At 46.2% G+C, this 11,647-nt stretch overlaps 1 protein-coding gene across 1 annotated transcript in view; it reads right to left on the reverse strand.

Annotated features, from left to right (window-relative positions):
• Positions 1-10,684, reverse strand: part of LOC102419291 (NACHT, LRR and PYD domains-containing protein 1-like) — a 14,240-nt gene extending 3,556 nt beyond the window's left edge. The window contains exons 1-2 of the mRNA XM_023748534.1: positions 10,547-10,684; positions 7,181-7,322 (exon numbers count right to left, since the gene is read on the reverse strand). Of these exons, the coding sequence (XP_023604302.1) occupies positions 7,181-7,322; positions 10,547-10,684 (280 nt within the window). The remainder of the gene's footprint in view (positions 1-7,180; positions 7,323-10,546) is intronic.
• Positions 10,685-11,647: the final 963 nt, after the last annotated feature.

Here is an 11,647-nt window from a genome sequence, read left to right on the forward strand (position 1 = left end):
AGGTGCCCAGCCTGGGGCCTTAAATTAGTCACATAATGGTTCCAACACTTTTAATTCAATTAAAATTAATAACTTTTGATTGAACATCCAAGTGCTATGGTGGGCCGTGAGCCTTTGTACATACAAAGGTATAGTTAATGGCCTTAGCAGGAGCGCTTGGAATAAATTGAAGTATGAGCCCACCCTTCTCATTTAATCCACCCTGGTGCTTCCAGCTTCTTCCCAACCCACCCCATTCACATGAGTCCCAAGGCCTCTCCAGAGTTCTCTCTGCCCTGCTTTTTGCCTATTGTTGTGTGTATAGACAATAAACTCACAGAGGATATGAACTGACACTCCATGGGATGTGCAAAATAATTAGAAGAAGGGATGGAAATGTTAGAAATTTAACTTACCTTTACTTTCAACCTAAAACAAAAGGGAAGGAAGCTTTACCAGTGTTTTATATTTGTTGGCACCCTAACTAACCAGATATATAACAAATGAGTTGTCAATACTAAAACTGATAATAGGCAATTTATTTTATTTTTTTATTTTTTTTTTTCCAATGCAAAAGCATAAGAGTCTTTATTCGAGCTAGCTCGGCTCCCCCACCTTGCCGACGCAGCGACAGGAAGCAGAGAGAGAGATAACTCTGTGTGGAGACCGGTTATATAGGGGGAGTTGGAGGAAGGGGAGGAGAAAGGACTGTGCTCTGCCGATTGGCCAGGCACAAGTCTGTGTCTTGTTCCTGGGTGTGGCTAGTAGAGGCTTAGACTTCCGGGAAGAAGCTCCTTGCCAAGCACATGGCTAAGGTAAGATGGAGCACTTACCCTGGGGCAAGGTGGAGGGCCTAGCCCTTACCCTGGGGCAAGGTGGAGGGCCTAGCCCTCGCCCTTTCATTCCCCCTTTGTCTTGGAACTTCCGGCTCAATCATGAGACGGACTGCTTTTCTATTCCACCGTTGCTAGAGGCCCGGACTGGGCATATCTTAACAAATGGTCTGGTGGAAGGGAAAGAAACCATTTTAGCTTTAACAACTTCTATTGAAATAGGATTTTTCTTCTTAAAATTCCTCCATGGCTATCAAAAAGCCAAATCAAGATTAATTTATCTACTGTCCTGATGTTTGCATAAACACAACAAGAATGGTAACTGACTACCTTTGCTGGAATCTCATGGTTGAATCTTAATGTGCCCCGTAGGGCCAGGAAGCCGCGCCACCCAGCTGCCATCAGGCCCGCCTGCAGTATCTGCTGAGTTAGGTGAATCCCTCACCTGTAACAACTCCACCTGAGCCCACGCTCTAGGCTTTAAGCCCATCTCAGTAGCCCTCCTACTTGTTGCGGCCCAGAGTGTGTGGGGGTTCCGCAGGAACGCAGAGGCATCCCTACTGCTCCCCTTCTACTCTTACCAACCGCCAATAATGGTAGGGCATGGGCCTGACGCTCCAGCGCCAGCCATCTTCAGGGCTTCCAAGCAGGATACCAGGCTTTCTTCGTGGCATTTTTACTGGCTTCAAGTCTTTAGAGCTCAGACAGGGCTCTTTAAAACATGATACTCCAGTCAAAGTTTTCCATTAATAAAACCACTATTAGGAACCAGTCTTATTGAATCTATGCAAAGAAATGTATTGCCATGACTTATTTAGCATTGCCAATATTTCAGAGGAATTATGTAAGGAGAAAAACATACTGATCTGCTCTAAGATTTTTTGATTTTTCCTTGCCAATTCCTTTTCATGGAGTTATAACAAAACAGTAACTGTTGGCATTAAACTTTCTTTCTATGCATAACCATGCCTTAGACCTTCTATTCCAAACAGGCCTTTCCCAGCTTTCTACAGTTGAGGTTTGTACTACCCCCGACATGGGCATGGTTATGCAGGCCTGCAAGACAATATACAGGCTGCCAACCATCAACTGTCTCTCAACAGAGACCAAAACCTGATGGGCACCCTTCCCTGCCCAGTTGGGCACCTGCCCTCTTGGCAGCCAGACACCCTCTACTCTTGGGGTTCACCCCACACAGTCCCCTTCCAGGACAGTCAACATACATTCAAACCTGCAAGAGAATCAAAGGTCAATATAACATATCAATACAATGAAACATAATATTGGCATCATGGCCGCTTCAGGCAGCCAAATCCTACTAAAGTCTATTCTTGACCTTCCTATAAATTGTCCTTGTCTCTTTGGAGCCATGTCCATGAAGATGCAGGCATCATCTAAGTCTATTACACAGTATTGTGGGGCTCCCGGCAGCAGGAGTGATCGCGAGCAATGTTACCAGCATCAGGCAGGTCGAGCACGCCATAGCTTGAGCTTGAGTGGGTAGCGTTGATCTCGATCGACGCTCCATTTGGTGACGAAGTCTTCCTGGATGGACCCAGGTCGCTACGCCGTCTACCTTGAGAGCAGTGGGGGTCGTCAGCACCACAGTGTAGGGACCCTTCCAACATGGTTCGAGGGTCTCCTGGCAGTGCCTTCTGTCGTGAACCCAATCTCCTGGTCTGTGCTGATGAGGAGTTGGGGTTGGGCTGGTCTCGTACAGATTCTAGGGCCTGTTGCCTTCCTTTCACAGGCAGGAGGAAGGGCCCATGAAATCTCTGCCCTGAGGAACTGTGAGCCCCACCCTTAAATGTCCCAATCAGACTAGAAAATCCACAAATACCTTTTAAATCTACCCCAGAATTTCAAAATCCCAACCCAGCACAGAATATCACATAGCAAATCAAAGTTCTCAGCAAACAAACAGACAGAGATGTTTACTAGTTAGGCGGGCCGATTCCACCTCTGACAGAGAGCAAGCGCCCTTAGGGAAAGATCCCAGCGGCCGCTCAGGGTACTTTGCTATCGGTCAGAGCACTCAGCCTCAAAGAAATCAAGCCTGTGGTTGTTTTTTTTTTTTTTTTAGACACAAACAGAAATTTCACTAGCTAAACAATTTTCAATAAAGACAGATAACATTTCCCATTAAAAACTTTGAATCACCACAGGAGAAAACAAAACAAAACAGGAATAAACAAAAACACTTTTACACAGGCGCATGCCACATTTACAGCACAAAATACCAACAGATAACCTAGTTTGATTAACATATTATCTAGATCCCGTGGGTAACCTGGGTTAAACTTAGGCATGTTATCTAAATTACAGTCCTAGGTCTCCAGAACACTGAGTTGATAAGTTAACTGGAGCCCTCTGAGGGCCCAGGCAAAGGAAAAATGTGCCCTCTAAGTCCAGTATGAAACCAGTTTCTACCTGAAATAATACTTTAGAAATTGGATTACTGCTATCAGTCCCTTTTAAGACTTTGACATAAGCTATTTAACTTTTGTTTAGGGAGGGAACATATAACCTTTAATTGCCCTTAGTTTAAGGAAAGCAGGGTTTTCTAGATTTAAGAGATTAGCTTAAAAATAGTATTAAATAAATCTGTGAGGCAAGCACACTTCCTGCCCCATAAAACTCCACCTTAAAGCTCCACCCTTGACTAAATCAGAGGGAGGGGCCTTTGCTGTTTCAAGATGGCGGGCCCCAGGGGAGCAGCAAGTCATGTGCCTGACATGGCGGCTGCCAAATCATGCAGCCCAAAATGGTGGCTGTCTACACTTTTTTTTTGGAAATCAGGATCAATAAGCAAAGGCATTTAGTTACCAGAATTACACAAATTTTCCCAATTCAATCCGAACCTTAAACTTTTAGCTGGCAAGTCAAAATATTCAGCATTTCTCAATCAGTCTAGAATCTAGCTAGCATCCCCCCCCTTTTTTTTTCTTTGGGTAAATGATCAGTCTTGGGCTCCATCCTGCACATCTGCAAAGAGACTCTAGCTCAAAACTCTATCCAAAATCGGACAGTGCGCGCATTAGTTTTAAGCCAGCTTTTCTCTCTACACGTGCACAGAAATCCCAGACGCATTTACTTGAGGAGGGGGTGACCTGTTTTCACAGATCCTCACTCAGATGCCCACCTGACCGAAGTCGTGGAGCCACACAAAGGAGGGGAGAGGGCAGGCCCCCTCCCTCTACACTCACACACTTTCACCAGACATTCACTCAGAGTTTAAACAATAACAACTTCCCAACTCCTGAGGGAGCTCTACAGCCTCCCCCAATCTCCTTGAAATGATCAATCACAATACCCAAAGGAGCAGTCTGAGTCCGTCCCATAACATCCGTCCAGTAAGTCCACAGAAAACAGAAAAACACAGACACAGACAAACAGAGGGCCCCAAAGAACAGCCTTCCAACTCCATGGAAGCAACTAGACGATGGCCTTACGCCAAACCGGCGGGAGCGACCCGCCTCGTCTCAGATTCTCAGATTGAGGGGGTTCCTACAGACCTTCCGACTCCGCGGAAGCAAAAGTACACCCTTCCAGATGGAGGGTCGAGGCGTCCCCCGACTCCTCCCGCCCTTGATCCTCCTGTGCGTCCACTTAGATCATTGCGGGCGATTACAGATTTCAGAAGTGAGCTCACACAGAACAGATACAGAACAAGTCCCTGAACAGAGGCAGTAGAAAACTGCCTAGGAATGCTTCTCTTCTACCTTTTTTAAAAGATAGGCCAGATTCGAACCCTTAGCCAGTCCGAGTTTTGACGGTGAGTACCATCTAGAAGCCATTCCTTCAGATACAGGAAAAGTCCCTTAGAGATAACATATATCACACAGAACAGAATACACAACACACAGACACTTACCGCGGCCAGTCAGACTCTACGGATTGGGGGGTCCCTCAATGGTTTTGGGGATCCCGGACGAGCCCCCAAAATGTTATGCCCAGATTTCAGGATCCCCAAGAAACCACATCAGGGAGCCAGCCAGTCCGATGCAAAAGCATAAGAGTCTTTATTCGAGCTAGCTCGGCTCCCCCACCTTGCCGACGCAGCGACAGGAAGCAGAGAGAGATAACTCTGTGTGGAGACCGGTTATATAGGGGGAGTTGGAGGAAGGGGAGGAGAAAGGACTGTGCTCTGCCGATTGGCCAGGCACAAGTCTGTGTCTTGTTCCTGGGTGTGGCTAGTAGAGGCTTAGACTTCCGGGAAGAAGCTCCTTGCCAAGCACGTGGCCAAGGTAAGATGGAGCACTTACCCTGGGGCAAGGTGGAGGGCCTAGCCCTTACCCTGGGGCAAGGTGGAGGGCCTAGCCCTCGCCCTTTCAGCATCCCTATAATTCGGATGTTGGTACGCTTGAAGCTGTCCCAGAGGCTCCTTACTCTATCTTCGTATTTTTAGAATCTTTTCTCATTTTGCTTTTCCGGTTGGGTGTTTTTTGCTTCTTGGTATTTCAAATCGTTGTCTTGATTCTTGTGATCCTCTAGTCTGCTGTTGGAAGTCTGTATAATATCCTTTATTTAAGTCAGTGTATGCTTAATTTCCAGTTGGTCCTTTATCATAACTTCGAGGGTCTCACTAGATTTCTTGAGGATCTCACTACATTTATCGGCGGTCTCACCAATCTTTTCGAGGGTCTTACTAAATTTATCTGCGGCTTCTAGAACATTCTTGAAAGACCTTAAAAGTGTGGTTTTGAACTCTATATCCAGCAGTTTGCTTTCCTCCATTTCTGTCATTTGTGTCCTTTTTCTTTGTCTCCGCATTTTTTATGCTTCCCTGTGTTGATAAAGTGGTTTTCTGTGCTAAGTGTCCTCTAGGGCCCAGTGGTTCAGCCTCCCCAATTACCTGAGGAGGACACTCTTGGTGCACCCCCTTGTGGTCTTTGTGCACAGTCTGGTTGTAGTTAAGCCTTGATTGTTGTAGGTAACACTGGGAGGGATTGGCCTCCAGGCCAATTGGCTGTGAGAATCAGCTGTGTCTGCAGTGGGAGAACTTCTGTCCTGGATCTCTAGGGAGGTGCTAATCTAGCCTCTGCCTGAGGCTATCCAGCAAATGCCTCCATGCGAGGCTTGGACGGGGCGGGTCCCAGGGGATCAACAGGGCGGGCGGAGTGAGCAGTTATGGCTGCTCTCAGTCCTGCCTTCAGAGGCCCTGCTTCTCAGTGTCCCAGCAATTGCTGCAAGTACCTCCGAGAGAAAGCTGCCCTCGAGTTCCGACTGACGCCAGACAGTTTCGCTTCTCCCATATGAGTCTGGGTCCCCAGAGACTCGCCCGGAACTGGAGCTCAGCCGCCAGCCCTCTCCGCGCACGCCTCTGTACCTTAGTATTTTACTTCCGCACCGCACCTCTGAGTCTCGGTATGCTTTTCTCTTTCCTTGTAGTTGTAGAATTTCCACTCAGCCAGCCTTCCTGTGGTTCTGGGTGATGTCCATTCTGTCTTTTAGTTGTATTTTTGAAGTGGTTGTGCGAGGCAGCAAACTCCGGTGTTTACCTATGATGCCATCTTGGTTTCCTCCCTGAGTTAAACTCTTTCTCTGCACTGGGAAGACTGTTTGTAGCAGCTCAGAAGGCAGATTGACATATTTCAACAGTGAACATGGGTTGGTTTTTCCTAGAAGAACTTTTTTAAAAATATATTTTATTGATTTTTTTACAGAGAGGAAGCAAGACGGATAGAGCGTTAGAAACATTGATGAGAGAGAAACATTGATCAGCTGCCTTCTGCACTTTCCCCACTGGGGATGTGCCCTCAACTAAGGCACATGCCATTGACTGGAATTGAACCCGGAACTCATCAGTCCGCAGGCCAACACTCTATCCACTGAGCCAAACCAGTTAGGGCTTCTAGAAGGACTTCTTAGGGGGATTTACTTCTTGGGAGTATTGGTGATGGTTTAAAAGACTATAAAATTGCAATCATTCTTGAAAGTTCATTATTTGATTCCCTCTTGTCTTCTTTAAAATATCTGAGTGATCCAGGATAGTGTATGTGCTATTGCCATAACTGGCTTAATTCGTACAACCATATAACTGTCTAGTTCCTATTTTCTCAACTCATGTCCAGTCTAGTAGGAGAAACTTTGCCAAATGCCTTGTCGGTTTCAAAATCTGTTAAATCTAGGGCAGTGTAGAGACACCATGGTGCATAGGAGAGGGAATGGAGCTTAAAGTCAGATTAACTTGAGTTCAAACACTAGTCATGTCAACTGTTAATAACTAGAAAAAGCCACTTCCCTGGGCTATTTCTTCCCATTAGCAAATTGTGGTCACACACACACACACACACACACAGAGGCAGACTCTTTTATTGACTTTCTGTTTCCCACCACTGAGCTCCAAGGACTTGTCTTGAGTTTACCTGATTTCACCAAGGCCTCCCATACCACAGTCGCATCATTTTTGCTTTTAATCTGCAGTCGGATCCCCGACCCCAAATGATCAACGTAGAACTCAGAGAAGAGCTGGGGTTTCCCAGGGCTTCGATAGCAGAGCTCCAGTTCCTGTAGAAAAAGTGGTGATGTGAGAAGCCACCATTCATCCTGCAAGTGAGGTGTCTCCCCACCTGACACCTTCTTGGCCCTGCTCAGCCCCATGGGGACCCTGGGGTGATCTCTACTGAAATTAATGCCACCTCAGGCACTGCTCTCTTCCTCATTTTTCACAAATCCTGACTCAGAAGGAAGAGGACAAGGCTGGGTCAGGACTCATCTCTAATGTAGTGCTCACACATCTTAAACCAGATCCTTCTTCCTCCATCTTGAACCAGATCGTCTTCCACCTCCTCCATCCTGAACCCAAAGTCACATTTCTCCAACCCAAAGCCTGTCTTCTCAATGTATCCTAAGTTTGAAACACTTTCAATCAACAGAAAATTCATGTGCTTGACACACTTTCAATCAATAGAATATTTATATCCATCACCTTTGCTAAATCACATTCAAGACAACTCTTGATTCCCAACTGTCGTCAAAAAATGTTCTCTTCCCATTTTACCCACACTCAGTAAATGGCACCACCATTCACTGAGCACTCATGTTCCAGATTCAGGCATCATCCTTAACTCCTACCTTTCGCTTTCATAAGCCAAGTCCTATTGGCTGTACCTGCAACATATACCCTCAATCCATCAACTTATCTTCATCTCAGCTGCTTCTTCCTTAATCAAGGTATCTGCAGCTCAAGCCTGTACCATAGCAATAGTCTTTTGTTTTCACTCTTGTCTTCTTCTTTTTTTTAATAGATATTTTTATTGACTTCAGAGAGGAAGGGAGAGAGAGATAGAAACATCAATGATGAGAGAGAATCATTGATCAGCTGCCTCCTGCACACCCGCTACTGGGGGTCAAGCCTGCAACCCAGGCATGTGCCCTTGACTGGAATCAAACCTGGGACCTTTCAGTCTGCAGACTGATGCTCTATCCACTGAGCCAAACCAGGTAGGGCACACTCTTGTCTTCTTATCACCCATTCTTACCCAGCAGCCAGAGGCATCTATGTGAAACTAAAGCAGGTGTTGTATTACCAAGCAACAACCTCTGAGATCTAGTCATTGCACTTTAAACAAAATCCAAACTCCAGGTCAGGGCAACAGAGTTGATGGGCCCTAGGAAACTTCTGTCTCTTGTGTGACCCCAGCTTACTTCTCTCTTTGCTACACTCAGTAAGCTCTGCCACACTGACCTACTATTTGTCATGTGGAGGGATCAAGGTTGCCTGCTTCTCTATCCTCTGGACCTACAGTGCTCTGTTACAGATATTCACCTCCCAGAACCTTTCTTGTCACTCAGGTCTCAGCTTATATGTCACTGCTCAGCGGCTCTTCCCCTGACCACCCAATATAAAGCAGCCCAAGTCATTCTCTTAAGTGACATAGTTGTGTTTTCTTCACAGCACTTCATGGTTCTAGGTCCATTTCTTTATTATGTTGGTCTCATCCACCAGAATGTCATCTTCCCAAGGGCAGGGCCTTATCTGTCTTGTTCACTGGACCATCACAAATGAAGACAGCACATGGTTGGCACTGGGTAAATGTGTGGTGAATGAGTGAATCATGTCTCTCATCCCTTGTTAAGATCTGACACAGCAGGAATATCTAAGGTATTCATTGTTAGATTCATGTTTCTCAACTCAAAAGATACATAACATTTCCTCATTACTCCTGGAAATGTATTCCATCTGTCATTGTCACTTCAAGTGGTCCAAGGACTCATCTCAGAACAGAAGAAAAAGAAAGGATTGAGTCTAGTTCTACAACAGACTACCATTCAGGTGAAACTCTGATCCTCAGCAGCAAGATCTTGGCAATGGTGAACATTTGGATATCGTGGATGAATATCCAGTGGCCTGACGTCATTCCCTTTGGTGAAAAGGGGAGACTGAGAAAGGATAAAAGACAGCCCCTGATGCCCAGACCTGATGTGATGCCCACAACTAGACCTCATTGTTATTACAAACTAATATTATGCCGCCATCTCTGCTGTGTTGCCCTCCTGTTGGACACATACTATTTCACAATTGCCAAACATCCCCCCACTGCAAAATTGACTATTTCAGCATTTATACATTCACAATTGTGGTGCCTGTCCTTCTTAGAGAGTAAATGTATACAGGTTCCCAATCATAGAATTGCCCTACCTTCTCAGAATACCAGGTCTAGACCAAATCTCCATTTCCTTAGATCTTCCCCCAAATTACCCAACTAAGGCCCAAGTCCTGAAATAGGTTCTTTCTGAGTCTCTTAATCTGAGGGGGTCCCATGGTTCTCATTGGTGTGGGTTCTCTCACTGCAATGAGTAATAACTCCAATGTCTTCAGCTACGGAAGTGTTCCTGGTGGTTTTGATTGGAGAGCATCGACTCCCTATAGCCCAACACTTCTCAGTTCCCCTAAGTCAAACCCCATGTTGTCCCTATCCTGAATGTAACCCTTTCTCCTACTAATGATTTTTCTCCCAACTTTTGAAGGATTCCTGCTCACCCCAGATCCCACTCACTATCTGCCAAACTCCAGTTGGGCCTGTCCATTGGAAAGCTCTGAGACCTGACCCACAGGTATTCCCAAGCATGACCTCTGGCCTTAGGGAGTGGGGAATATATGGACTGCTCACCTCAGGGATTATTTCCATTTTCTGTGAACCAGACACAATATATCGGGAGCCTATGTGGAGCGGAGTCAGCGGGGGTGGCTTGTGTATTTGCACAAACTGGAACTTCCTTTTTTCATTATTTATGGCCTAGGAAGCATAAAGAACACTGTTCAAGGGAGGAGGGCATCTGGGTCTCCCTCAGAGATTCTACCCTTTGGACTCTGATCTGAACAAAGTGAGGTAGGACTTTCACATGTTGATGTTTGTGGGGTGGCTATACCACCATGAATTCCTCCTTCCTTATCCTTCATGACTGCTACACAGAGATCCCCACACTTGGGCCTATATTATGTTCAGGGTGGGAATTGAAGCATTGCTAGAGAAGAAGTGAGAATGAAGAAGTGGGTATACATCTGGGCATGGATCCCTCCCATCCTTCTGACTCCTGGAAAGAGATTGCAAAAGGGTGTCCAGCAATGAGTAATGGAGCAGTGAGCTCAGTTCGGGGAGACCTTAGGGACCCAGGAGACCAGTCCATGTCCTATCCTTATGCCCAGTAGACCCATATCAGGGGCTTTCTGGATGCACGTCATGTCTTTTTCAGCCCACCCTGGCCTGACTTTCTGGCTATTGGAGTACCTTCTCAATGGTGCAGTCGCTGGGGAGTAGGTAGAGGTGGAAGTTGACTTCCTCAGGATGGAGGCGATGGTAGAGCAACACGCTGGAGATGACAGGAATGCTTAGGAAAGAGTGGATCTTTCTCAGTAGAACTCCCATGGGGGAGAAGCTGGGGTTCTCTAGGACTGTGTAACGTGGCTCCACCCTGGTTGGCTTCTCCAGAAGTATCCCATCCTCTTTAAAGTGGGCTACGTGGAACCATGAGATGTCCACATGTTCCTCTGTGAAAAAAATGTATTTGAGAGATGAGTACTTAGTGCCCTCACTGAGTCAGGCTTGACTGGGGCAGTGTGGTCCTTGTGCAGAGGTTCAGTGGCCTTTCTGGGGAACCCAGCAGGGAAGGCAGTGTGCCTGTGTCTGGGGCCTTTTGGGGTTGTGGTCAATAGGTTCTCTCCAGTTGGAGCACCACTGGAATCTTCTTAAGCCAAATCTATACACACCTCCAGGTCCTTGAGCTGGGAAAGATATGGATCCCATGGTTACCTGTGTTACTGTGCAATCTGTAACTTTGAGGGCCATTGAGTAATGCTGGCAGGTGTGACTCCAGGCAGATAGAAACAAGGAGAAAGAGAGTCGGAAATGGAGTGACCAAGGTAGTGTACATTTGTCGTGTTTGGTCACCCACCATTTTCAGATTCTTTTTGTGAAGAACCTCCTCCTCCATCATTGTGTGGGTCTTGGCTAAATACAAGCTGGGCCTCCCACTCGGGAAGCTTGTGACACAGGTTGTGACCAAGACTTGACCAAGTGGATGCTTCTAACCAGGGCCTGGATCTAGAGATGATGAAGCAAAGATGAAAAGACAGAGATTCTTTTGGCAGCAGCAGTGGGGTCAAGAGACCAGCAGCCACCATGGCAGGAGGGCTCTATAGTGGCTGTGTCTGCCATAGAAGTCTCTATATTTTTTCCTTGGCTGTGTTCTTGTTTTCTCAACAGTCTTTGGTCACTGCTTTTTTCTTTTCTCTGTAAAGCTTTTTGCCTAATTGTTTCTTAAGTCTATGAGCTACTAAATAATCTTTTTATACATTCCTTTTCTGTCCAAATCAGCCTTAGTCTGCATGG

This window comes from Myotis lucifugus, unplaced genomic scaffold (genome assembly GCF_000147115.1).
Source record: "Myotis lucifugus unplaced genomic scaffold, Myoluc2.0 scaffold_1513, whole genome shotgun sequence".
Classification (NCBI taxonomy): domain Eukaryota; kingdom Metazoa; phylum Chordata; class Mammalia; order Chiroptera; family Vespertilionidae; genus Myotis; species Myotis lucifugus.